Source organism: Anomaloglossus baeobatrachus, chromosome 3 (genome assembly GCF_048569485.1).
Source record: "Anomaloglossus baeobatrachus isolate aAnoBae1 chromosome 3, aAnoBae1.hap1, whole genome shotgun sequence".
In the NCBI taxonomy this organism is placed as follows: domain Eukaryota; kingdom Metazoa; phylum Chordata; class Amphibia; order Anura; family Aromobatidae; genus Anomaloglossus; species Anomaloglossus baeobatrachus.
In genome coordinates this window covers 12,383,569-12,411,058 of record NC_134355.1, presented here as the reverse complement: position 1 = coordinate 12,411,058, position 27,490 = coordinate 12,383,569, and the positions used below count along the sequence as shown (strand labels likewise).

The 27,490-nt window shown below is 50.4% G+C and overlaps 1 protein-coding gene across 4 annotated transcripts in view; it reads left to right on the top strand.

Annotated features, from left to right (window-relative positions):
- Positions 1-27,490, top strand: part of KIF6 (kinesin family member 6) — a 286,491-nt gene that overhangs the window by 244,419 nt on the left and 14,582 nt on the right. The window contains exons 22-23 of one of the 4 annotated variants that reach the window (XM_075338993.1): positions 2,564-2,670; positions 12,140-12,737. The exons of 1 other annotated variant lie outside the window; for it this stretch is intronic. In XM_075338993.1, coding sequence (XP_075195108.1) covers positions 2,564-2,670; positions 12,140-12,243 — 211 coding nt within the window. In that variant the 3' untranslated portion in view covers positions 12,244-12,737. Of the gene's footprint in view, positions 1-2,563; positions 2,671-12,139; positions 12,738-27,490 lie in introns of those variants that run through there. 2 more of the 4 variants (XM_075338994.1, XM_075338995.1) reach the window with 2 other exon arrangements.

Genomic DNA, 27,490 nt, shown 5'->3' with positions numbered 1-27,490 from the left:
ACAGCCATCACTAGAGGGAGCTCACTACATACAGATTTATACAGCCACCACTAGAGGGAGCTCACTACATACAGATTTATACAGCCACCACTAGAGGGACCTCACTACATACAGATTTATACAGCCATCACTAGAGGGAGCTCACTACATACAGATTTATACAGCCATCACTAGAGGGAGCTCACTACATACAGATTTATACATCCACCACTAGAGGGAGCTCACTACATACAGATTTATACATCCACCACTAGAGGGAGCTCACTACATACAGATGTATACAGCCATCACTAGAGGGAGCTCACTACATACAGATTTATACAGCCATCACTAGAGGGAGCTCACTACATACAGATTTATACAGTCACCACTAGAGGGAGCTCACTACATACAGATTTATACATTCACCACTAGAGGGAGCTCACTACATACAGATTTATACAGTCACCACTAGAGGGAGCTCACTACATACAGATTTATACAGTCACCACTAGAGGGAGCTCACTACATACAGATTTATACAGTCACCACTAGAGGGACCTCACTACATACAGATTTATACAGTCACCACTAGAGGGAGCTCACTACATACAGATTTATACAGCCACCACTAGAGGGAGCTCACTACATACAGATTTATACAGTCACCACTAGAGGGAGCTCACTACATACAGATTTATACAGCTACCACTAGAGGGAGCTCACTACATACAGATTTATACAGCCACCACTAGAGGGAGCTCACTACATACAGATTTATACAGCCATCACTAGGAGGAGCTCACTACATACAGATTTATATAGTCACCACTAGAGGGAGCTCACTACATACAGATTTATACAGCCACCACTAGAGGGAGCTCACTACATACAGATTTATACAGTCACCACTAGGGGGAGCTCACTACATACAGATTTATACAGCCACCACTAGGGGGAGCTCACTACATACAGATTTATACAGCCACCACTAGAGGGAGCTCACTACATACAGATTTATACAGCCATCACTAGAGGGAGCTCACTACATACAGATTTATACAGCCACCACTAGAGGGAGCTCACTACATACAGATTTATACAGTCACCACTGGAGGGAGCTCACTACATACAGATTTATACAGCCACCACTAGGAGGAGCTCACTACATACAGATTTATACAGCCACCACTAGAGGGAGCTCACTACATACAGATTTATACAGCCACCACTAGAGGGAGCTCACTACATACAGATTTATACAGCCACTACTAGAGGGAGCTTACTACATACAGATTTATACAGCCACCACAAGAGGGAGCTCACTACATACAGATTTATACAGTCACCACAAGAGGGAGCTCACTACATACAGATTTATACAGCCACCACTAGAGGGAGCTCACTACATACAGATTTATACAGTCACCACTAGAGGAGCTCACTACATACAGATTTATACAGCCACCACTAGAGGGAGCTCACTACATACAGATTTATACAGCCACCACTAGAGGGAGCTCACTACATACAGATTTATACAGCCACCACTAGAGGGAGCTCACTACATACAGATTTATACAGCCACCACTAGAGGGAGCTCACTACATACAGATTTATACAGTCACCACTAGAGGGAGCTCACTACATACAGATTTATACAGCCACCACTAGAGGGAGCTCACTACATACAGATTTATACAGTCACCACTAGAGGGAGCTCACTACATACAGATTTATACAGCCACCACTAGGGGGAGCTCACTACATACAGATTTATACAGCCACCACTAGAAGGAGCTCACTAAATACAGATTTATACAGTCACCACTAGAGGGAGCTCACTACATGCAGATTTATACAGCCACCACTAGAGGGAGCTCACTACATACAGATTTATACAGTCACCACTAGAGGGAGCTCACTACATACAGATTTATACAGCCATCACTAGGAGGAGCTCACTACATACAGATTTATACAGTCACCACTAGAGGGAGCTCACTACATACAGATGTATACAGCCACCACTAGAGGGAGCTCACTACATACAGATTTATACAGTCACCACTAGAGGGAGCTCACTACATACAGATTTATACATTCACCACTAGAGGGAGCTCACTACATACAGATTTATACAGTCACCACTAGAGGGAGCTCACTACATACAGATTTATACAGTCACCACTAGAGGGAGCTCACTACATACAGATTTATACAGTCACCACTAGAGGGAGCTCACTACATACAGATTTATACAGTCACCACTAGAGGGAGCTCACTACATACAGATTTATACAGTCACCACTAGAGGGAGCTCACTACATACAGATTTATACAGTCACCACTAGGGGGAGCTCACTGCATACAGATTGATGATTTTTATCATCTTCAGTTTTGGCTGCAGAAATATCTTGTCAGATGAACAGAACCTCGGTTGTTATAAAGACATTATTAATTTATTCAGTGCAGAGTTTTGGTTCTGTTATAATGTATTATTGAAAGGTGAGATAACATAAAAGTAATAGATATGACATTTTCATTAGTATATGAACCCTGATTACATTGCGTGTCATTTCAGGTGGTCCCGGGGCGAGGACTCCCCCATCCCGCTCACAGGCGACAGCCAGGTGGATGCGGATATCTTAGCCTTTGTCAGAGCGCGGCAGAACCTGCTGAGCAGGAAAGGTAATGTCCGGACCCTGTCCCCCGCGCCCCCTGCGGAGCTCGGTAGCTGCGTCTCGCGCACAAGAAGCCGCCTTATTTTTGTGGCAGATTCGCCGTCCCTCGCCGGCCGCAGTAGACACGGACAGAGGCGCTCACATAGAGCAGTGTCCTCATTTCTGCTTTCAGCATTTTCCATGAGCGCAGGCGGCATATGGCGCCCGTGTGCGGATTATCTCACAGCTTATCAGGAGCGGCTGTCAGGTAAACACGGGGGGCACTCAGGGGCCGCTTATCTCAGGTGTCCACACCGCACTTTAAGAGCTAATAATAGTGGTCATGTGACCTCGGTGACCTGTGACCTGCACCTCTGGGATTTCCCAGGTTACTGTACAATGCCGGCATTAATCTTCCTCATACACCGCCCCATCTGATGCAACCAGCTCCCAACAGCTACAGGGGAAGATTCCATCACTGCAGCGCCCCCTGGAGGCATAGTATAGACTATAACTGCAGCGCCCCCTGGAGGCATAGTATAGAGTAGAGCTGCAGCGCCCCCTGGAGGCATAGTATAGAGTAGAGCTGCAGCGCCCCCTGGGGACATAGTATACAATATAACAGCAGCGCCCCCTGGGGGCATAGTATAGAGTATAACTGCAGCGCCCCCTGGGGGCATAGTATAGAGTAGAGCTGCAGCGCCCCCTGGGGGCATAGTATAGACTATAACTGCAGTGCCCCCTGGAGGCATAGTATAGACTATAACTGCAGCGCCCCCTGGAGGCATAGTATAGAGTAGAGCTGCAGCGCCCCCTGGGGGCATAGTATAGAGTAGAGCTGCAGCACGCCCTGGAGGCATAGTATAGAGTAGAGCTGCAGCGCCCCCTGGAGGCATAGTATAGAGTAGAGCTGCAGCGCCCCCTGGAGGCATAGTATAGAGTATAACTGCAGCGCCCCCTGGAGGCATAGTATAGAGTATAACTGCAGCGCCCCCTGGAGGCATAGTATAGACTATAACTGCAGCGCCCCCTGGAGGCATAGTATAGACTATAACTGCAGCGCCCCCTGGAGGCATAGTATAGAGTAGAGCTGCAGCGCCCCCTGGAGGCATAGTATAGAGTAGAGCTGCAGCGCCCCCTGGAGGCATAGTATAGAGTAGAGCTGCAGCGCCCCCTGGGGACATAGTATACAATATAACAGCAGCGCCCCCTGGGGGCATAGTATAGAGTAGAGCTGCAGCGCCCCCTGGGGGCATAGTATAGACTATAACTGCAGCGCCCCCTGGAGGCATAGTATAGACTATAACTGCAGCGCCCCCTGGAGGCATAGTAAATACTATAACTGCAGCGCCCCCTGGAGGCATAGTATAGAGTAGAGCTGCAGCGCCCCCTGGGGGCATAGTATAGAGTAGAGCTGCAGCACGCCCTGGAGGCATAGTATAGAGTAGAGCTGCAGCGCCCCCTGGAGGCATAGTATAGAGTAGAGTTGCAGCGCCCCCTGGAGGCATAGTATAGAGTAGAGCTGCAGCGCCCCCTGGAGGCATAGTATAGAGTAGAGCTGCAGCGCCCCCTGGAGGCATAGTATAGACTATAACTGCATCGCCCCCTGGGGGCATAGTATAGAGTGGAGCTGCAGCGCCCCCTGGAGGCATAGTATAGAGTAGAGCTGCAGTGCCCCCTGGGGGCATAGTATAGAGTATAACTGCAGCGCCCCCTGGGGGCATAGTATAGAGTAGTGCTGCAGCGCCCCCTGGAGGCATAGTATAGAGTAGAGCTGCAGCGCCCCCTGGGGGCATAGTATAGAGTATAACTGCAGCGCCCCCTGGAGGCATAGTATAGACTATAACTGCAGCGCCCCCTGGGGGCATAGTATAGAGTAGAGCTGCAGCGCCCCCTGGAGGCATAGTATAGACTATAACTGCAGCGCCCCCTGGAGGCATAGTATAGAGTAGAGCTGCAGCGCCCCCTGGAGGCATAGTATAGAGTATAACTGCAGCGCCCCCTGGAGGCATAGTATAGAGTATAACTGCAGCGCCCCCTGGAGGCATAGTATAGACTATAACTGCAGCGCCCCCTGGAGGCATAGTATAGAGTAGAGCTGCAGCGCCCCCTGGAGGCATAGTATAGAGTAGAGCTGCAGCGCCCCCTGGGGACATAGTATACAATATAACAGCAGCGCCCCCTGGGGGCATAGTATAGAGTATAACTGCAGCGCCCCCTGGGGACATAGTATAGAGTAGAGCTGCAGCGCCCCCTGGGGGCATAGTATAGACTATAACTGCAGCGCCCCCTGGAGGCATAGTATAGACTATAACTGCAGCGCCCCCTGGAGGCATAGTATAGACTATAACTGCAGCGCCCCCTGGAGGCATAGTATAGAGTAGAGCTGCAGCACGCCCTGGAGGCATAGTATAGAGTAGAGCTGCAGCGCCCCCTGGAGGCATAGTATAGAGTAGAGTTGCAGCGCCCCCTGGAGGCATAGTATAGAGTAGAGCTGCAGCGCCCCCTGGAGGCATAGTATAGAGTAGAGCTGCAGCGCCCCCTGGAGGCATAGTATAGACTATAACTGCATCGCCCCCTGGGGGCATAGTATAGAGTGGAGCTGCAGCGCCCCCTGGAGGCATAGTATAGAGTAGAGCTGCAGTGCCCCCTGGGGGCATAGTATAGAGTATAACTGCAGCGCCCCCTGGGGGCATAGTATAGAGTAGTGCTGCAGCGCCCCCTGGAGGCATAGTATAGAGTAGAGCTGCAGCGCCCCCTGGGGGCATAGTATAGAGTATAACTGCAGCGCCCCCTGGAGGCATAGTATAGAGTAGAGCTGCAGCGCCCCCTGGAGGCATAGTATAGAGTAGAGCTGCAGCGCCCCCTGGAGGCATAGTATAGAGTAGAGCTGCAGCGCCCCCTGGGGGCATAGTATAGAGTATAACTGCAGCGCCCCCTGGAGGCATAGTATAGAGTAGAGCTGCAGCGCCCCCTGGGGGCATAGTATAGAGTAGAGCTGCAGCACCCCCCTGGAGGCATAGTATAGAGTAGAGCTGCAGCGCCCCCTGGGGGCATAGTATAGAGTATAACTGCAGCGCCCCCTGGAGGCATAGTATAGAGTAGAGCTGCAGCGCCCCCTGGAGGCATAGTATAGACTATAACTGCAGTGCCCCTTGGAGGCATAGTATAGAGTAGAGCTGCAGCGCCCCCTGGAGGCATAGTATAGAGTAGAGCTGCAGCGCCCCCTGGAGGCATAGTATAGAGTAGAGCTGCAGCGCCCCCTGGAGGCATAGTATAGAGTAGAGCTGCAGCGCCCCCTGGAGGCATAGTATAGAGTAGAGCTGCAGCGCCCCCTGGAGGCATAGTATAGAGTAGAGCTGCAGCGCCCCCTGGAGGCATAGTATAGAGTAGAGCTGCAGCGCCCCCTGGAGGCATAGTATAGAGTAGAGCTGCAGCGCCCCCTGGAGGCATAGTATAGAGTAGAGCTGCAGCGCCCCCTGGAGGCATAGTATAGAGTAGAGCTGCAGCGCCCCCTGGAGGCATAGTATAGACTATAACTGCAGTGCCCCCTGGAGGCATAGTATAGAGTAGAGCTGCAGCGCCCCCTGGAGGCATAGTAGGGCGGCACGGTGGCTCAGTGGTTAGCACTGCAGTCTTGCAGCGCTGGGGTCCTGGGTTCAAGTCCCACCAAGGACACCATCTGCAAGGAGTTTGTATGTTCTCCCCGTGTTTGCGTGGGTTTTCTCCGGGTACTCCGGTTTCCTCCCACACTCCAAAGACATACAGATAGGGACTCTAGATTGTGAGCCCCAATGGGGACAGTGTTGCCAATGTATGTAAAGCGCTGTGGAATTAATAGCGCTATATAAATGAATAAAATTATTATTATTATTATTATAGTATAGAGTAGAGCTGCAGCGCCCCCTGGAGGCATAGTATAGAGTAGAGCTGCAGCGCCCTCTGGAGGCATAGTATAGAGTAGAGCTGCAGCGCCCCCTGGAGGCATAGTATAGAGTAGAGCTGCAGCGCCCCCTGGAGGCATAGTATAGAGAAGAGCTGCAGCGCTCCCTGGAGGCATAGTATAGAGTAGAGCTGCAGCGCCCCCTGGAGGCATAGTATAGACTATAACTGCAGCGCCCCCTGGAGGCATAGTATAGACTATAACTGCAGCGCCCCCTGGAGGCATAGTATAGAGTAGAGCTGCAGCGCCCCCTGGAGGCATAGTATAGAGTAGAGCTGCAGCGCCCCCTGGAGGCATAGTATAGAGTAGAGCTGCAGCGCCCCCTGGAGGCATAGTATAGAGTAGAGCTGCAGCGCCCCCTGGAGGCATAGTATAGAGTAGAGCTGCAGCACCCCCTGGAGGCATAGTATAGAGTAGAGCTGCAGCGCCCCCTGGAGGCATAGTATAGAGTAGAGCTGCAGCGCCCCCTGGAGGCATAGTATAGAGTAGAGCTGCAGCGCCCCCTGGAGGCATAGTATAGAGTAGAGCTGCAGCACCCCCTGGAGGCATAGTATAGAGTAGAGCTGCAGCGCCCCCTGGAGGCATAGTATAGAGTAGAGCTGCAGCGCCCCCTGGGGGCATAGTATAGAGTATAACTGCAGCGCCCCCTGGAGGCATAGTATAGAGTAGAGCTGCAGCGCCCCCTGGAGGCATAGTATAGAGTAGAGCTGCAGCGCCCCCTGGGGGCATAGTATAGAGTAGAGCTGCAGCGCCCCCTGGAGGCATAGTATAGAGTAGAGCTGCAGCGCCCCCTGGGGGCATAGTATAGAGTAGAGCTGCAGCGTCCCCTGGAGGCATAGTATAGAGTAGAGCTGCAGCGCCCCCTGGGGGTCAGATTATACTGAAAGTTGAACGCACATACAGAACTGTGAAGCTCTATATCTGAAAACGCAGCTCTGTGCCATAAGTGTAACTCTGGCTTTTGTAGTGTTGCAGGTCTGCCAGTAGAGGGAGCCGGTGGTCGCAGGGCGTCCTCGTACGGCCGATAACTCAGCGGCTGCGGCTGTTTCATTTAAGCTTTAAGGAATTAATGTATCAATAATAACAAAGTGTACGGCTTTATATCCACAGAACGGGACACAAATTGTTTTCCTGCATCATATCCTGATATTATGTCATTATAATGTGTGCAGCGCACCGCCTCCAGCACGGAGCACCCACCTCTCAGCTGCTGCAGCCCCTCTTGGTCATCAGTATAGCTGATATATTGTGTCCAGTGGAGGAGCGCGCAGCGGCCGGGGTCAGAGCGCGCAGCGGCCGGGGTCAGAGCGCGCAGCGGCCGGGGTCACAGCGCGCGCAGGGGCCGGGGGTAGAGCGCGCGCAGCGGCCGGGGGTAGAGCGCGCACAGCGGCCGGGGTCAGAGCGCGCGCAGCGGCCGGGGTCAGAGCGCGCACAGCGGCCGAAGTCAGAGCGCGCGCAGCGGCCGGGGTCAGAGCGCCCATCGGCCGGAGGCAGAGCGCACATCGGCCAGGGGCAGAGCGCACATCGGCCGGGGGCAGAGCGCTCAGCGGCTGGGACCAGAACCGCCACCTGTATTCTCCGGCTCATTACTCTGATGTCACTGACTCACCCCCTCGTTATTACCGGGCATTTATCATTGTGCCGCTGATTATAGTGAAGGCTCCGCTCATTGCGCTGACCCAGGGATAAGTGTTTTTCCACTGCTCCATAGGAAAACACATCTCACCTTCACAATCCAACCCTTACATGAGGTCTCTGACTCCATTCACATCCACAGCTGCAGCCACAAGTACATGGTTTGTGTTATATGACAGCCACATCCAGAGCTGCATTTACAGTTAGGTCCAGAAATCTTTGGCCAGTGACACAATTTTGGCGAGTCGGGCTCTGCATGCCACCACATTGGATTTGAAATGAAACCTCTACAACAGAATTCAAGTGCAGATTGTAACGTTTAATTTGAAGGTTTGAACAAAAATATCTGATAGAAATTGTAGGAATTGTCACATTTCTTTACAAACACTCCACATTTTAGGAGGTCAAAAGTAATTGGACAAATAAACCAAACCCAAACAAAATATTTTTATTTTCAATATTTTGTTGCGAATCCTTTGGAGGCAATCACTGCCTTAAGTCTGGAACCCATGGACATCACCAAACGCTGGGTTTCCTCCTTCTTAATGCTTTGCCAGGCCTTTACAGCCGCAGCCTTCAGGTCTTGCTTGTTTGTGGGTCTTTCCGTCTTAAGTCTGGATTTGAGCAAGTGAAATGCATGCTCAATTGGGTTAAGATCTGGTGATTGACTTGGCCATTGCAGAATGTTCCACTTTTTTGCACTCATGCACTCCTGGGTAGCTTTGGCTGTATGCTTGGGGTCATTGTCCATCTGTACTATGAAGCGCCGTCCGATCAACTTTGCGGCATTTGGCTGAATCTGGGCTGAAAGTATATCCCGGTACACTTCAGAATTCATCCGGCTACTCTTGTCTGCTGTTATGTCATCAATAAACACAAGTGACCCAGTGCCATTGAAAGCCATGCATGCCCATGCCATCACGTTGCCTCCACCATGTTTTACAGAGGATGTGGTGTGCCTTGGATCATGTGCCGTTCCCTTTCTTCTCCACACTTTTTTCTTCCCATCATTCTGGTACAGGTTGATCCTTTGTCTCATCTGTCCATAGAATACTTTTCCAGAACTGAGCTGGCTTCATGAGGTGTTTTTCAGCAAATGTAACTCTGGCCTGTCTATTTTTGGAATTGATGAATGGTTTGCATCTAGATGTGAACCCTTTGTATTTACTTTCATGGAGTCTTCTCTTTACTGGTGACTTAGAGACAGATACACCTACTTCACTGAGAGTGTTTCTGGACTTCAGTTGATGTTGTGAACGGGTTCTTCTTCACCAAAGAAAGTATGCGGCGATCATCCACCACTGTTGTCATCCGTGGACGCCCAGGCCTTTTTGAGTTCCCAAGCTCACCAGTCAATTCCTTTTTTCTCAGAATGTACCCGACTGTTGATTTTGCTACTCCAAGCATGTCTGCTATCTCTCTGATGATTTTTTCTTTTTTTTCAGCCTCAGGATGTTCTGCTTCACCTCAATTGAGAGTTCATTAGACCGCATGTTGTCTGGTCACAGCAACAACTTCCAAATGCAAAACCACACACCTGTAATCAACCCCAGACCTTTTAACTACTTCATTGATTACAGGTTAACGAGGGAGACGCCTTCAGAGTTAATTGCAGCCCTTAGAGTCCCTTGTCCAATTACTTTTGGTCCCTTGAAAAAGAGGAGGCTATGCATTACAGAGCTATGATTCCTAACCCTTTCTCCGATTTGGATGTGAAAACTCTCATATTGCAGCTGGGAGTGTGCACTTTCAGCCCATATTATATATAGAATTGTATTTCTGAACATGTTTTTGTAAACAGCTAACATAACAAAACTTGTGTCACTGTCCAAATATTTCTGGCCCTGACTGTACAAATCTGCTGTTATATTAGATGGTACACATTGGTTACCTTCGGAGCTGCATTCACAAATCTGCTTTTGTATTAAAACGTGCACATCAGTTACCTTCGGAGCTGCAAGCACAAATCTGCTGTTACATTAGATCATACACATTGATTACCTTCGGAGCTGCATTCACAGATCTGCTGTTAAATTAGATCAGGGTGGGGAACCTCCGGCTCACAGGCCTTATGCGGCCCGCAATTACTTTTTCTGCGGCCCCCGGGCTGATTCCCAGGGGCCGCAGTGCAAGATGCGGCTGCTGGCCCTTTAAAAACCCCACACGGCGCTTTTAATGTTGAACGCACCTGAAGGACTACGTCCCACGCTGGCACTGGCTACAGGAGGACGTACTTTGTAGGCGGTGTAGAGGTGCGCTCCAATCCAACAGAAGAGGAGCGGCTGCCCCATCATCCCCAAGGTCCTACTGTGCCGGGCAGCGATCTGTGTGCCGGGCAGCGATCTGTGTGCCGGGCAGCGATCTGTGTGCCGGGCAGCGATCTGTGTGCCGGGCAGCGATCTGTGTGCCGGGCAGCGATCTGTGTGCTGGGGCGGCAGGGTTCTGTGTGTCCGGCGGCAGCACTCACTGTGCCCGGCTGCAGTTATCCCAGCCTCCCCCCAGTTCTCTAACTGCCCCCCAGCCTCCCCCCACGTCTGTCTGTGCCCCCAGGCTCCCCAGGTCTGTCTATGCCCCCAGCCTCCCCCACGTCTGTCTGTGCCCCCACATCTGTCTGTGCCCCCACATCTGTCTGTGCCCCCAACGTTGTTTGTGTTCCCGTGTCTGTCTGTGCTCCCAGCGCTCTGTGCCCCCCAGTCTCCCTAGTGATGTCTGTCCCCCGAGCCTCCCCCAGTGATCTCTGTGCCCCGAGCCTCACCTAGTGATCTTTGTGTAGCCAGTGCTCTCTGTGCCCCCTAGCTTCCCTCAGGTCTGTCTGTGCCTCCAGCCTCTCCCTTCTTTTCTGTGCCCCCAGGGCTGTCTGTGCCCCTCCGGCATCCCCCAGGGCTGTCTGTGCCCCTCCGGCATCCCCCAGGGCTGTCTGTGCCCCCAGCTATGTATATACCCCCAGCAATGTTTGTGCCCCCAAGCTATGTCTGCACAACCCAGTGATGTATATATCCCCAGTGATGTCTATGCCTCGCTGCTTCCCTAGTGATGTATATTCCTCCCAGCCCTCCCCAGCAATATTTATGCCCCCCAGCTATGTCTGTGCTCCCCAAAAATGATGTATGTACCCCCCTGTGATGTCTATGTCCTGCAGCTTTTCTAGTGATATATACTCCTCCCAAGTGATGTATTTGCACTCAGCATCTTCTTTGATGTCTATGCCCCCAGCCTCCCCAGTGTTCTATATTCCTCCCAACCCTCCCCTGTGATGTATATTGCCCCCATCCTCTCCTGTGATGTATATACAGCAGTCCCAGCCAACTCAAACCTGGAAAAGCAGTTGTGAAAAGCAACAAGATCCATATCGCCCAATATTACAGCTGCACCAAAGAGTAGAGGCTCTGGCCGGCACAGTGAGTTAATTGTTTGACCAAGTATAGCAGGGTAATTTTCAAGCTGATAGTTTTGTGCGGCCCCGAAGGTTGGTAGAAATTTCCAAATGGCCCCCGGCAGAAAAAAGGTTCCCCACCCCTGCATTAGATGGTACACATCGGTTACCTTTGGAGCTGCATTCACAAATCTGCTGTTACATTAGGTCATACACAACGGCCACCTTCAGAGCTGCATTCACAAATCTGCTGTTACATTAGGTCATACAGAAACGGGCCACCTTCAGAGCTGCATTCACAAATTTGCTGTTACTTTAGGTCATACACAACGGCCACCTTCAGAGCTGCATTTGCAATTCTGCTGCTACATTTTGCCATATAACCTTTATTTATGTGACTAGTTGTATAAAGTAGTATGGACCGATGATATCGGCACAGTGCAGTGCTGCCAGGTGGCGGTATGCTAACACTACTTTTCCTAACAAGGTGTGAGATGTTTGTGGTTTATGCCGCTATTAACCCTCCAGTGTCGCTCTCATCCGCAGGCGCCGGGCCCCAGTGGACGTCTCCTCCTCTGAGCAGTGGGTCCTCACCTCCCCGCAGAGATTCCGCTCCTGGATTCCTCAGTGATTATACTGCCATGAGATGAGGAGTGATCAGCGGAGCCAGCGGGCGGTCAGGATCCGATCACCCTGCACTAATACCGCACTCTAAAAACAATGGCAAAACCGTACATTGCACTTCCCAGGTGTTTAATCGTCCCTAGAATGAATGATAGAAAATCGTTCAGTTTCTGATATTCAGTTTTACTAGAAAACGATGACATCATGAAGCCGCCCCCAGAAAGCTTCATCACAATCATATACATAATGACTGCCAAAGTAAGAAGAGCGCTCCCCCGGAGACTCCAAATCCCCCCCAAGGGATTCCGGAAGCTGGGGGCTGTTTTCACTGTTTTCACAGTTTAAATCCTGCATATTTTGTCGAGCAGCAGAGTCAGCGCTGGATCGCGGGGGGGGGGAGTAGCCGGATCACGGGAGGAGTAGCCGAATCACGGGAGGAGTAGCCGGATCGCGGGAGCAGTAGCCGGATCGCGGGGGGAGTAGCCGGATCACGGGAGGAGTAGCCGAATCACGGGAGGAGTAGCCGGATCGCGGGGGAGTAGCCGGATCGCGGGGGGAGTAGCCGGATCGCGGGGGGAGTAGTCCGGATCGCGGGGGGAGTAGCCGGATCGCGGGGGGAGTAAGCCGGATCGCGGGGGGAGTAGCCGGATCGCGGAGGAGTAGCCGGATCGCAGGGAGGAGTAGCCAGATCGCAGGGAGGAGAGTAGCCAGATCGCAGGGGGGGGGTAGCCAGATCGCAGGAGGAGTAGCTTAATTGTGGGGGAAAGTAGGCGGATCGCTGGGGGAGTAGCCAAATCGTGGGGGGACTAGCCAAATCGCGGGGGAGGGAGGGAAGTAGCTGGGATCGTGGGGGGAGTTGCTGGATCGTGGGGGGAAGTATCAGGATTGAGGCGGATGTAGCTGGATCGTGGGGGGAGTGGCTGGATTGTGGGAGGGAATGTCTGGATCGTTGGGGGAATGTCTGGATCGCGCAGGCAGTGGCTAGATCATGGGGGGGGAGTGTCTGGATCGTAGGGGGGAGTGTCTGGATCGTAGGGGGGAGTGTCTGGATCGTAGGGGGGAGTGTCTGGATCGTAGGGGGGAGTGTCTGGATCGTAGGGGGAGTGTCTGGATCGTAGGGGGGAGTGTTTGGATCGTGGGGGGGAGTGTCTGGATCATGGGGGGGGGAATGTCTGGATCATGGGGGGGAGTGTCTGGATCATGGGGGGGAGTGTCTGGATCGTAGGGGGGAGTGTCTGGATCGTAGGGGGGAGTGTCTGGATCGTAGGGGGGAGTGTCTGGATCGTAGGGGGGAGTGTTTGGATCGTGGGGGGGAGTGTCTGGATCATGGGGGGGGAATGTCTGGATCATGGGGGGGAGTGTCTGGATCATGGGGGGGGAGTGTCTGGATCATGGGGGGGGAGTGTCTGGATCGTAGGGGGGAGTGTCGATCATGGGGGGGAGTGTCTGGATCATGGGGGGCGAGTGTCTGGATCGTGGGTGGAGTGGCTGGATCGTGGGGGGGAGTGGCTGGATCGTGGGGGGGAGTGGCTGGATCGTGGGGGGAGTGGCTGGATCGTAGGGGGGAGTGTCGATCATGGGGGGCGAGTGTCTGGATCGTGGGTGGAGTGGCTGGATCGTGGGGGGGAGTGGCTGGATCGTGGGGGGGAGTGGCTGGATCGTGGGGGGGTGAGGTGGCTGGATCGTGGGGGGGAGTGGCTGGATCGTGGGGGGGAGTGGCTGGATCGTGGGGGGAGTGGGCCATATCGCAGGGGGGAGTAGGTGGATCACGGGAGGAGTAGCTGGATCGCTGGACCAGTCACGGTCCTCCATATTTTCCCACCTATGAATTGTATATTCTTTATTTTGTACATTTTTTACCATTAATTGTAATAAACTTTCTGGACACTTCTGTGTCTGCTTTGACTGTGACTTGTTTCGGCCTCCACCAGTTTATCATCGTGTCACCAACAGCGCAGGAAGCGCAGCACAAGATCTACTCGGGTTTTATCTACAAAACACATTGATTTTTTTTAACTAAAAATAAATCTTTTCACCTCGGCTGATGATTGCACATTATCTCCAGCCGCATTTGCAGAGCAGCAGCCTCCATTAGTGGATTATATATAGATACATGTACACATCGTTACACGTGCATCACCTTCTTCCTTCAATGTATCACCAACCACTGCTATCATCCCTTCTTTCTTCATACATGAAACCATCACGCCCATCCTCCTTGGCCAGCTCCTTGGACACTTCTGTGGTGCCGGCTGTAGAAGGTCGCAGTGTTTGGCTACACAAGCTGCTCTCTGACGCTCCCTTTTCTCTTACTGGGTGTAAATCCCTTTCTCTTTAGGACCCTGCATTAGGACCCTGCATATTTCCTCACTTATCAGCTGTTAATCATTAGCACTTCCCTTTCTGTCTTTACCCTCATTCCCCCTTGATCTGTGCTGGTGATAGGTCTAATACCTTTTTCAAGTCTACAGTGCCAGCAGTCGCTTGTATTTATCTGGAGAAATCATGTTGTTGTTGCAGTTCCTCTTCCTGAGTCATCTGGAGATGTTATTTGTTGACTTTCCACCTGTTTGTTTTCCCTGTGTGTTCTTTAGAGCTTAGTGGGGTTGACTAAGCGCTCATCCCATCCGTTCCTTAGCTAGGAACTATTTCAGGGTCAGGTATCCAGCTTAGCGCATAGCTGCAGAACCTATCTAGGGTGCTGAGGGAAGCCTGGGCCCAGCAGTAGGTTTGGTCAGGGGTCACCATCTACCCCTTCCCTAGACGCAGGGTTCCTCTTCCCTTTCGCCGTACGCTCGGTACTTCCCCGTACCTAGCATAATAGCTCCTCCTTCTATACCTGTCCTCTGTCCTTTCCACACTGCTGACAAACAAACCTACTTCTCATCCCTCATATCCTCTCTATCTCACAACCCTAAACAGCTATTCAACACTTTCAATTCTCTCCTCCGTCCCCCGGCACCACCTCCCTCTCCTCTCCTCCGTCCCCCGGCACCACCTCCCTCTCCTCTCCTCCGTCCCCCGGCACCACCTCCCTCTCCTCTCCTCCGTCCCCCGGCACCACCTCCCTCTCCTCTCCTCCGTCCCCTGGCACCACCTCCCTCTCCTCCGTCCTCTGGCACTACCTCCCTCTCCTCTCCTCCGTCCCCTGGCACCACCTCCCTCTCCTCTCCTCCGTCCCCCGGCACCACCTCCCTCTCCTCTCCTCCGTCCCCCGGCACCACCTCCCTCTCCTCTCCTCCGTCCCCCGGCACTACCTCTCTCTCCTCTCCTCCGTCCTCTGGCACCACCTCCCTCTCCTCTCCTCCGTCCTCTGGCACCACCTCCCTCTCCTCTCCTCCGTCCCCCAGCACCACCTCCCTCTCCTCCGTCCCCCGGCACTACCTCCCTCTCCTCTCCTCCGTCCCCCGGCACTACCTCCCTCTCCTCTCCTCCGTCCCCCGGCACTACCTCCCTCTCCTCTCCTCCGTCCCCCGGCACTACCTCCCTCTCCTCTCCTCCGTCCCCCGGCACTACCTCCCTCTCCTCTCCTCCGTCCCCCGGCACTACCTCTCTCTCCTCTCCTCCGTCCTCCAGCACCACCTCCCTCTCCTCCGTCCTCTGGCACCACCTTCCTCTCCTCTCATCTCAGCTGAAGACTTTGCCTCTTTCTTCAAACAGAAGATTGACAACATCAGAGCAAGCTTTGGCCCACAATCACCACAGCCACTCCTCACAACTACTCAGCCATCCTCATCCATAACCAGCTTCTCCACCATGACTGAAGATCAGCTCTCCTCTCTTCTCTCCAGATCACATCTCACCACCTGTGCACTGGACCCGCTCCCATCCCACCTCACCCCCAACCTCACCGCAGTCCTCATCCCAGCCCTAACCCATCTCTTCAACCTATCACTAACAAGTGGTGTCTTCCCCTCATGCTTTAAACTTGCCTCGATCAAACCCTTCCTCAAAAATCCCTCCCTTGACCCTTCCTCTGTGTCAAACTATCGCCCCATATCCCTTCTCCCCTACGCCTTAAAACTATGGAACAACATGTCCATCTTGAATTGTCCTCGCACTTCTCCTCCTGCTCCCTCCTTGAACGGTTACAATCTGGCTTCTGACCGCATCATTCCACTGAAACTGCCCTAACCAAAGTCACCAATGATCTACTAACCGCCAAAGCCAAGCGACACTGCTCTGTCCTCCTCCTCCTGGACCTGTCCTCTGCCCTCTACACTTCTCTATCCTCCTCCTCCTGGACCTGTCCTCTGCCTTCTACACTATTCTGTCCTCCTCCTCCTGGACCTGTCCTCTACACTACTCTGTCCTCCTCCTCCTGGACCTGTCCTCTACACTACTCTGTCCTCCTCCTCCTGGACCTGTCCTCTACACTACTCTGTCCTCCTCCTCCTGGACCTGTCCTCTACACTACTCTGTCCTCCTCCTCCTGGACCTGTCCTCTACACTACTCTATCCTCCTCCTCCTGGACCTGTCCTCTGCCTTCGACACAGTAGACCATTCCCTCCTACTACAGATTCTCTCATCTCTGGGCATCACAGACTTGGCGCTATCTCGGATCTCCTCATACCTAACCGACCGAACTTTCAGCGTCTCCCATTCTCACACCACTTCCTCATCTCGCCCCTATCTGTCGGTGTCCCCCAAGGCTCAGTTCTTGGACCCCTGCTGTTCTCCATCTACACCTTCGGCCTGGGGCAGCTCATAGAGTCCCACGGCTTCCAGTATCATCTCTATGCCGATGACACACAGATCTACCTCTCTGGACCTGACATTACCTCTCTACTAACCAAAACCCCACAATGTCTGTCTGCTATTTCATCCTTCTTCTCTGCGCGATTCCTAAAGCTCAACATGGAAAAATCAGAGTTCATTGTCTTTCCTCCTCCTCACTCACCCCCCCACCTGACCTATCCATCAAAGTCGATGGCTTCTTACTCTCCCCAGTCCTACGCGCTCACTGCCTGGGGGTAACCCTTGACTCTGCTCCTTCAAGCCACATGTCCAAGCCCTTTCCACCTCCTGCCTCCCTGATCTGTACACTGCTTGACTAAACGGCCATTTACACGCTACGACATCGCTAACGATTTATCGCAGGGGTCACTGTTTGTGACGCACATCCAGCGTCGTTAGCGACATCGCTGCATGTGACACGTACGAGCGACCTTAAACGATCACAAAAGAGGCAAAAATCGTTCATTTTGGAGAGGTCGTTCATTTACCAAAAAACGTTGTATGTGCAGTAACGAGGTTATTTGTCGCTCCTGCGGCAGCATACATCGCTATGTGTGACACCACAGGAACGAGCAACATCTCCTTACCTGCGACCGCCGGCAATGAGGAAGGAAGGAGGTGGGCGGGATGTTCGGCCCACTCATCTCCGCCCCTCCGCTTCTATTGGGGGGCCACTTAGAAAGGCGGTTCGCCGGTCACAGCTACGTCGCTAGGCAGGTAAGTATGTGTGACTGTTCCTAGCGATGTTGTGCGCCACGGGCAGTGATGTGCCCGTGACGCACAACCGACGGGGGCGGGTACGCTCGCTAGCGATATCGGTACCGATACCGCAGCATGTAAAGTACCCTTAAGAATCTGCAAAAACACTGGTGCATGCCCTTATCTCCCACCTGCACTAATGCAACCTCCTGCTCTGTGGCCTCCCTTAGAACAATCTTACTCCCCTCCAATCTATCTTAACTTCTCCTGCCCTACTAATCCACCTCTCCCCCCGCTATTCCCCGGCCTCTCCTCTCTGCCAATCCCTTCATTGGCTTCCGATTCCTCAAAAACTCTGGTTCAAAACCCTAACCATGACCTACAAAGCCACCCACAACCTGTCTCCTCCCTACATCTGTGACCTAGTCTCCCGGTACCTACCTGCATGTAACCTACGATCCTCACAAGATCTCCTCCTCTGCTCCTCTCTTATCTCCTCTTCCCACAATCGCCTACAAGATTTCTCCGGTGCCTCCCCAATACTCTAAAACTCTACCTCAACACATCAGACTCTCGCCTACCATGGAAACCTTCAAAAAGAACCTGAAGATCCACCTCTTCCGACAAGCCTACAACCTAAATTAGCCCTCAGTCCACCATAGTGTTGCACGACCAGCTCTGTCCTCATCTAATGTATTCTCACCCATTCCCTGTGGACTGTGAAACCTTCACAGGCAGGGTCCTCTCTCCTGTAGACTGTGAGCCCTCGTGGGCAGGGTCCTCCTCTCCTCCTGTAGACTGTGAGCCCTCGTGGGCAGGGACCTCTCTCCTCCTGTAGACTGTGAGCCCTCGCGGGCAGGGTCCTCTCTCCTGTAGACTGTGAGCCCTCGTGGGCAGGGTCCTCCTCTCCTCCTGTAGACTGTGAGCCCTCGTGGGCAGGGACCTCTCTCCTCCTGTAGACTGTGAGCCCTTGTGGGCAGGGTCCTCTCTCCTGTAGACTGTGAGCCCTTGTGGGCAGGGTCCTCTCTCCTGTAGACTGTGAGCCCTTGCGGGCAGGGTCCTCTCTCCTATAGACTGTGAGCCCTTGTGGGCAGGGTCCTCTCTCCTGTAGACTGTGAGCCCTTGTGGGCAGGGTCCTCTCTCCTATAGACTGTGAGCCCTTGTGGGCAGGGTCCTCTCTCCTATAGACTGTGAGCCCTTGTGGGCAGGGTCCTCTCTCCTGTAGACTGTGAGCCCTCGTGGGCAGGGTCCTCTCTCCTATAGACTGTGAGCCCTCGTGGGCAGGGTCCTCTCTCCTGTAGACTGTGAGCCCTTGTGGGCAGGGTCCTCTCTCCTATAGACTGTGAGCCCTCGTGGGCAGGGTCCTCTCTCCTATAGACTGTGAGCCCTTGTGGGCTGGGTCCTCTCTCCAGTAGACTGTGAGCCCTCGTGGGCAGGGTCCTCTATCCTCCTGTACCAGTCTGTGCCTTATATTGTTCATGATTATTGTACTTGTCTATGTGTGCCCCTTTTTCACATGTAAAGAGTCATGGAATAAATGGCGCTATAATAATAAATAATAATAACACTAGGTGGCAGTGGTGTACTGCACAGAGCTGAATGATAGAGCTTGCTGTTGAGGGACATAGTTATGTGTAACAGCGCTCCATGTGGTCAGATGTTGTAGTGCTGTAGTGTTGTTTTTCTATTCACCTATTTTTGGCATCATGTTTTTATACCATTTGTTTTAATGGTTCAGTGAAATGTGATGTTTTAACTTTCTCTCTATTTTGTTGTGATTTCAATTTCCTTAAAATGGATACAGGAAAGCAAAGTTATCGCTTTTCCATTATCAGTATAATATCAATGGTTTCCTTCAAGCTGTGTATTTCACTCTTCTACCTATGTGCTAGATAGATAGAGATATATATATATACACACACACACACACAGTACAGACCAAAAGTTTGGACACATCTCATTCAAAGAGTTTTCTTTATTTTCATGACTGAAAATTGTAGATTCACATTGAAGGCATCAAAACTATGAATTACCACATGTGGAATGAAATAGTTAACAAAAAAGTGTGAAACAACTGAAAATATGTCTCATATCCTAGGTTCTTCACAGTCGCCGCCTTTTGCTTTGATTTATGCTTTGCACACTCTTGGCATTCTCTTGTCACCGGAAATGGTCTTCACTTCACAGGTGCGCCCTGTCAGGGTTAATAAGTGGGATTTCTTGCCTTATAAATGGGGTTGGGACCATCAGTTGCATTGTGCAGAAGTCTGGTGGATACACAGCTGATAGTCCTACTGAATACACTGTTAGAATTTGTATTCTGGCAAGAAAAAAAGCAGCTAAGTAAGGAAAAACGAGTGGCCATCATTACTTTAAGAAATGAAGGTCAGTCAGTACGAAAAATTGGGAAAACTTTGAAAATGTCCCCAAGTGCAGTGGCAAAAACCATCAAACGCTACAAAGAAACTGGCTCACATGAGGACCACCCCAGGAAAGGAAGACCAAGAGTCACCTCTGCTGCGGAGGATAAGTTTATCCGAGTCACCAGCCTCAGAAATCGCAGGTTAACAGCAGCTCAGATTAGAGATCAGGTCAATGCTACACAGAGTTCTAGCAGCAGACACATCTCTAGAACAACTGTTAAGAAGAGACTTTGTGTAGCAGCCTTCATGGTAAAATAGCTGCTAGGAAACCACTGCTAAGGACTGGCAACAAGCAGAAGAGACTTGTTTAGGCTAAAGAACACAAAGAATGGACATTAGACCAGTGGAAATCTGTGCTTTGGTCTGATGAGTCCAAATTTGAGATCTTTGGATCCAACCACCGTGTCTTTGTAGAAGAGGTGAACGGATGGACTCTACATGCCTGGTTCCCACCGTGAAGCATGGTGGAGGAGGTGTGATGGTGTGGGGGTGCTTTGCTGGTGACACTGTTGGGGATTTATTCAAAATTGAAGGCATACAGAACCAGCATGGCTACCACAGCATCTTGCAGCGGCGTGCTATTCCATCCGGTTTGCGTTTAGTTGGAACATCATTTATTTTTCAACAGAACAATGACCCCAAACACACCTCCAGGCTGTGTAAGGGCTATGTGACTAAGAAGGAGAGTGATGGGGGCTACGCCAGATGACCTGGCCTCCACAGTCACCAGACCTGAACCCAATTGAGATGGTTTGGGGTGAGCTGGACCGCAGAGTGAAGGCAAAAGGGCCAACAAGTGCTAAGCATCTCTGGGAACTCCTTCAAGACTGTTGGAAGACCATTTCCGGTGACTACCTCTTGAAGTTCATCAAGAGAATACCAAGAGTGTGCAAAGCAGGAATCAAAGCAAAAGGTGGCTACTGTGAAGAACCTAGAATATAAGACCTATTTTCAGTTGTTTCACACTTTTTTAAGTATTTCATTCCACATGTGTTACTTCATAGTTTTGATGCTTTTAATGTGAATCTACAATGTTTAGAGTCATGAAAATAAAAAAAAATTCTTTAAAGGAGGTGTGTCCAAACTTTTTGTCTGTACTGTATGTAATCTACTGTATATTACATATTGTGTTCTAAAGTTGTATCCAATAAATATATTTTATGTTCTATCTAAATATCTTGATTATTGTATCATAAAAATGATTAAATGTCTGATGTTCACATTGTACAATACATTTTTCCCTTCACTATAAGCAATATATGTGGGAGTCGGAGTCGAAGGTTTGGCTTACCGACTCCACAGCTCTGATTAATAGTAGTGTGTTGAAACCTATGCATTTATGGTTGCAGTTCCCCTCCTGACCACATGGAGTGCTGTTATGAAACTTCTGTCTACAAATAGAACATCTCATACAAGACGTACAATGCTCTTCACCACCATCTAGTGGTCATTTTATATATTGCATACAAGTTTTTTTTTATCTTCATATATAAGTGCCGGTTGTGTCTGACTCTGGCCTTGGTGATGTGTCTTATAATCAGACAGTAATGGTTCTATTCAGAAGCCACAATGTCTCCCTGAGTGTGGACGCTCCCCTTTATCTATCGAATGTGCATTACTTACTCCCAGTGACAACTCTTACCTATGATGATCTATATGCCAGGACTTTTTGTAGCTAAAAATTAACCAGCTTCCTTCCGGGCGGTCAGCTGAGTGGTGCAGGAGGAGGTCTGTTATCTCCTTGGGCAGATGATTCTCCCCATTATCAGCAGGACACTTGTGAATCCAGGCAAGCAGAAGAGGACACCGGCCTGCATCTGGTGCATCTTCGGGGGTAGCAGACACTAGACATGGTCACAATGTTTCATAGTGAGACCTTCGAGAACATCTTGAGGAGGCTTTTTGGGTTTCATGACAATTCGTAAAGAGGAACCCTGGGATGAGGAGGTAGCGGATGATGTCCAGGACTCCGCGGATGTGGATTAGTCTTCTTTTCTGAGGAGTGCCACTCGAGGGATGATTGTCTAGCTTATGATCTACCCTACTGGTGGTGGTCAATAGTCTGCAGCCATGTCTCAGTTGTTCTGGTGCCGCCGGCAGACCATGCTGGCCATCGCCTTGTCCATGGGATATTTCATGTACCTCTTTATGGGAGCTATGATGTTCCAGCTGCTGGAGAAACCCGCCGAGGCCAGCTCCAGAGACAAGTTCCAGCTGGCCAAGTTGGGGTTCCTCCAGAACTACACCTGCCTAGATGCTGGAGCCATTGAACAATTCGTACAGGTATGATGGGTACAGCAGTAGAAAGTTGGGTGTCTACCCGTGACCGGTCCGTCCTTTGTAGCTAGGTTTTTTTTCAGTTCTATTCACTTGGACACACTTTCTTAAAGTCCAGACATAAATTCTCAGTTGTATTAAATTTTTGGCACCTGATCTTAGAGCAACATAATCAATGTTTTAGCAAGATATCACTAGAGGACTTACAGCCATGTAGTGCTCTGTATAACTGATTGCAGCTTTCTGCCTATGCACAGTGTACACAGGAAGCTGCCAATCAGTGGTGTGGGCGGGGTTATGCAGAGCCCAGCATTTAGAGAACTGCTAGATCTGAAGAAGATAAAACATTGATTTTATCAAATTGACAGCAGACAGCTCAGTAAGTGACACATCGCTGGAATCAGGGTCTCTGCCCCTACACTATGCTGTTGTCAGATGGGGGAGAAAACCTGGTGACAGATTCCCTATAATATGTGCTCTTGTGCAGACTCCTGGGCAGTGTCATAATTTCTCTTTTTTATGCCTACAAACCCCCAAGACCCTTAGTGTATAATCTGTAAGTGTTTTCTGCTCTATTGTCAGTGAATATAATCCTCGGTTTATTTCCTACACAATCTATTCTTCCCATTGCCAGTTGTAAATATAGTCAATAGTAATTTCCGTAGTCTGTCTCCTTCCCCTTCTGGCATCTTAATTACATGGAGGGTTTGTCACAATAGGTATAGGGAAGTACATGTGTACAGCAACGGGAGGGAGGCCCTGTGTCTAGAGAAGGGGGAGGTAGTGACCCCAGACCAATCCTACCGCTGACCCCAGGCTTCCCTCACCCCCCTAGATAGGTTACGCACCTATGAGCCGAGCAGGATACCTGGCCCTGGCTGATCCTGAACTGGGCCCTCGGTAAGGAACGGATGGGATGAGCACTTAGTCAACCCCTTTAATTTCTTCCTTCCCTGGATCTTTTCATGTATCATATTTATGGCAAAACTGTGTCACCTTTGTTCTCTTCAAAACATTCTCATATAGAACATTGTCACTCGGACAATCTCATGTAGAGCATTCATTCTTTCCTGCACATTCTCATGTAGAGCATTCATTCTTTCCTGCACATTCACATGTAGAGCATTCATTCTTTCCTGCACATTCTCATGTAGAGCATTCATTCTTTCCTGCACATTCTCATGTAGAGCATTCATTCTTTCCTGCACATTCTCATGTAGAGCATTCATTCTTTCCTGCACATTCACATGTAGAGCATTCATTCTTTCCTGCACATTCTCATGTAGAGCATTCATTCTTTCCTGCACATTCTCATGTAGAGCATTCATTCTTTCCTGCACATTCACATGTAGAGCATTCATTCTTTCCTGCACATTCTCATGTAGAGCATTTATTCTTTCCTGCACATTCTCATGTAGAGCATTTATTCTTTCCTGCACATTCTCATGTAGAGCATTCATTCTTTCCTGCACATTCTCATGTAGAGCATTCATTCTTTCCTGCACATTCTCATGTAGAGCATTCATTCTTTCCTGCACATTCTCATGTAGAGCATTCATTCTTTCCTGCACATTCTCATGTAGAGCATTCATTCTTTCCTGCACATTCTCATGTAGAGCATTGTTACTTAGACATTTATTTGTCTGCAGTTTATTTGACAACATTTTGTGACAAAAAAGAAGCCACAGCATGTTCATTCTTCATTCAAAATTTGTCACCCATTGAAATCAATGAGGGGATGAAAAACGCATGGTTAAAAATTGATCTCTCGCTCTCTCTCTCTCTCCGTGTCTCTCTGCTTCATACTCACTGATCACCGGCGCGGCTGTCACAATGCTCCCGTGGCCTCTCATTCTTCTTCCCGACCTGCTCATTAGCCTCATTACATATTCACTGCTTCCCCTATCTGTGATTGGTTGCAGTCAGACACCCCCCCATGCTGAGTAACAGCTGTCTGACTGCAACCAATCACAGCCAACGGTGGGCGGGTCTATATTCTACAGTACAGTAAATAAATAATTAAAAAAAAAAAACGGCGTGCGGTCCCGTCCAATTTTGATACCAGCCAAGATAAAGCCTCACGGCTGGGGGCTGGTATTCTCAGGATGGGGAGCTCCACGTTATTGGAAGTCCCCCAGCCTAAAGCGGGCGTTACACGCTACAATATATCTAACGAGATGTCAGCGGGGTCACGTCGGTAGTGACGCACATACGGCATCGTTAGGGATATCGTAGCGTGTGGCAGCGGTGAACGAGCAGAAATACTCACCTTCTCGTTCATCGCTGACATGTCGCTCATTTTCTAAAAATCGAACGTCCGGTTGTTCGTCGTTCCCAAGGCAGCACACATCGCTCCGTGTGACACCCCAGGACCAATGAACTGCAGCTTACCTGTGGCCGCCGGCAATGCGGAAGGAAGGAGGTGGGTGGGATGTTACGTCCCGCTCATCTCCGCCCCTCCACTTCTATTGGCCAGCCGCTGTGTGACGTCGCTGTGACGCCGAACGTCCCTCCCCCTTCAGGAAGAGGATGTTCGCCGCCCACAGCGAGGTCGTTCGGGAGGTAAGTGCGTGTGACGGGGGGTTACAGCATTGTGCGACACGGGCAAGAAATTGCCCGTGCCGCACAAACGATGGGGGCGGGTGCGATCGCACGATTAATTGTAACGTGTAAAGCAGCCTTAAAAATATCAGCCAGCAGCCGCCCAGAATTGCCGCATACATTAGATGCGACAGCCCTGTCACTTTATCCGCCTCATCCCAATTGCCCTGGTGCGGTGGCAATCTGGGTAATATGAAGTTAATTGCAGCCCATAGCTGCTACTAAGTCCTAGATTACTCATGGCAAGCGTCCCCCCAAGACACCCCACATGATTAACCTGTAAGTGAAAGTAAATAAACACGAACTCCAAAAAAATGCTTTATTTGAAATAAAAAACAAAAAATCCCACTCTTTCATCACTTTATTATCTACAAAAACACCACTGCAGGTCCAACGTAATCTACACAAGGTCCCACGACGCTTTGAGCTCTGCTACATCTGACGTTCACAGCGAGCGCCATAGAACAAGACTGCCCGCTGTGAGCTCCTCCACCTGTGACAGCAAGTCATCCAAGTGACTGAAGTGAGCTGTGCAATCAGCGGTGCCATCACTCAGGTAATTTCAGGTCACAGCTGGAGTCCTCCACCTGTGATGGCAAATCAGGCCTCGACTGAAGTGAGCTACAGATGGAGGACTCATCTGAGTGACGTCACTGCTGATCATGCTGCTCACTTCAGTCGCGCCTGAACCTCACTGTGGTGAACCCGTGACATCACAGCCGCGACACACGCCATAATGTGAGTCCTGCAACTGTGACGTCAGGAGTTCACCCCAGTTCATTCTGATCCCGCAGCTCTGTGTGCACTCACAGCGGGCAGTCATGTTCTGTGACGCTCGCTGTGACAGGACAGGGATGTAGCAGAGCTGAATTGCTGTGTGACCTTGTGTGGATTACATCGGACCTGGAGGGGTGTTTGGTGGTTAATAATGTAATGAAAGAGGATGTTTTTTATATTTTATTCCAAATAAAGGATTTCTTGGGGGGGGGTTGTGTTTATTTATTTTCACTTACAGATTCTATGGCTTAGTGGCAGCTATGGGCTGCTTTAACTCCTTATTACCCCGATCGCCACCGCACCAAGGCAATCGGGAAGAGCTGGGTCCAGCGCCAGAATTGGAGCATATTATGGATGCGTCACATATGGGGCAAATGTGGGCTGCTATTCTTAGGTCGGAAAGGGACAAATAACCATGGCCCTTCCCACCCTATTAAAATCAGCCCCCAGTTGTCTGCTGAACCTTGGCTGGTTTTAAAAAAATGGGGGGACCCCACATCATTTTTTTCTTAAAAAAATAAATCAAATACTTAAAAATAAAGTGTGGGATTCCCTCTACTTTTCTTAACCAGCCAAGGTACAGCAGACAGCTGAGGGGGGCTGCCTGCAGCTGCTACTGTTCCTGTGCTGGATATATGGATATAAAAATGGGGGGGACCCCACATCATTTTTTTCTTAAAAAAATAAATCAAATACTTAAAAATAAAGTGTGGGATTCCCTCTACTTTTCTTAACCAGCCAAGGTACAGCAGACAGCTGAGGGGGGCTGCCTGCAGCTGCTGCTGTTCCTGTGCTGGATATATGGATATAAAAATGGGGGGGACCCCACGTCATTTTTTTTACCCAAAAAAAACCCAAAACAGCTGGCCAAGCTGGCTTTCCCTCTATAGAGCTATTCAGTTCTTTCTATCTATTCTCTGTTCTTTCTTATTATCTATTCTATAGGTTCTATCCATTATCCTATCCTATCATATTTTGTTTCTCCTTTAAAAACGCACCATAAACGCTCCTACATTACAAGTGCTTTTTTACATTTCTGGGCTCTTTGTGTTGGACAAGGTGCAGTTTTGGTTGCAGTCAGCGGCGTAGCTACTGCTTTTGCCACCCGAGGCGGTCGTCAAATTTGCCGCCCCCCTCCGTTGGCTGGCGATAATCCAGAAACCTTCAAAAATCCGGAAAGCCATTAAATATTTATTTTTCATGGAACTACAATCAAATTTGGATGTCTTCAGCGGCACGAACCCACCTCGCTAGCACGTGCAGCCAATCATAGAGGAAGCTGGCAGCGCAGTGGGGCTGCATCGGGCGAGGTTAACCTCGGTACTAAGAATGGAATTTAAAGATGTTCAGGAATGCAGCTGCGGATGGCCCTTTTCTATAAGCTAATATGTCAATTTTATGCAGCCTAACGTCAAGCGGGGGCGGCACATCTTACTTAGGCTTCTATTACTTATCTCTTTATTTCTTCTATATTATTCTATTTTTTATCCCCAAAATGCCGCCCCCCTGACACGTGCTGCCCGGGGCGGACCGCCACCTCCGCCCCCCCTTCCTTTGCTACGCCACTGCTTGCAGTTTTGGTTGCAGTTTTGGTTACAGTTTGTTAGCGGTTTTGGTTGCAGTTTTGGTTGCAGTTTGGTTGCAGTTTTGGTTGCAGTTTTGGTTGCTGTTTGGTTGCAGTTTTGGTTGCAGTTTTGGTTGCAGTTTTGGTTGCAGTTTGGTTGCAGTTTTGGTTGCAGTTTTGGTTGCAGTTTGGTT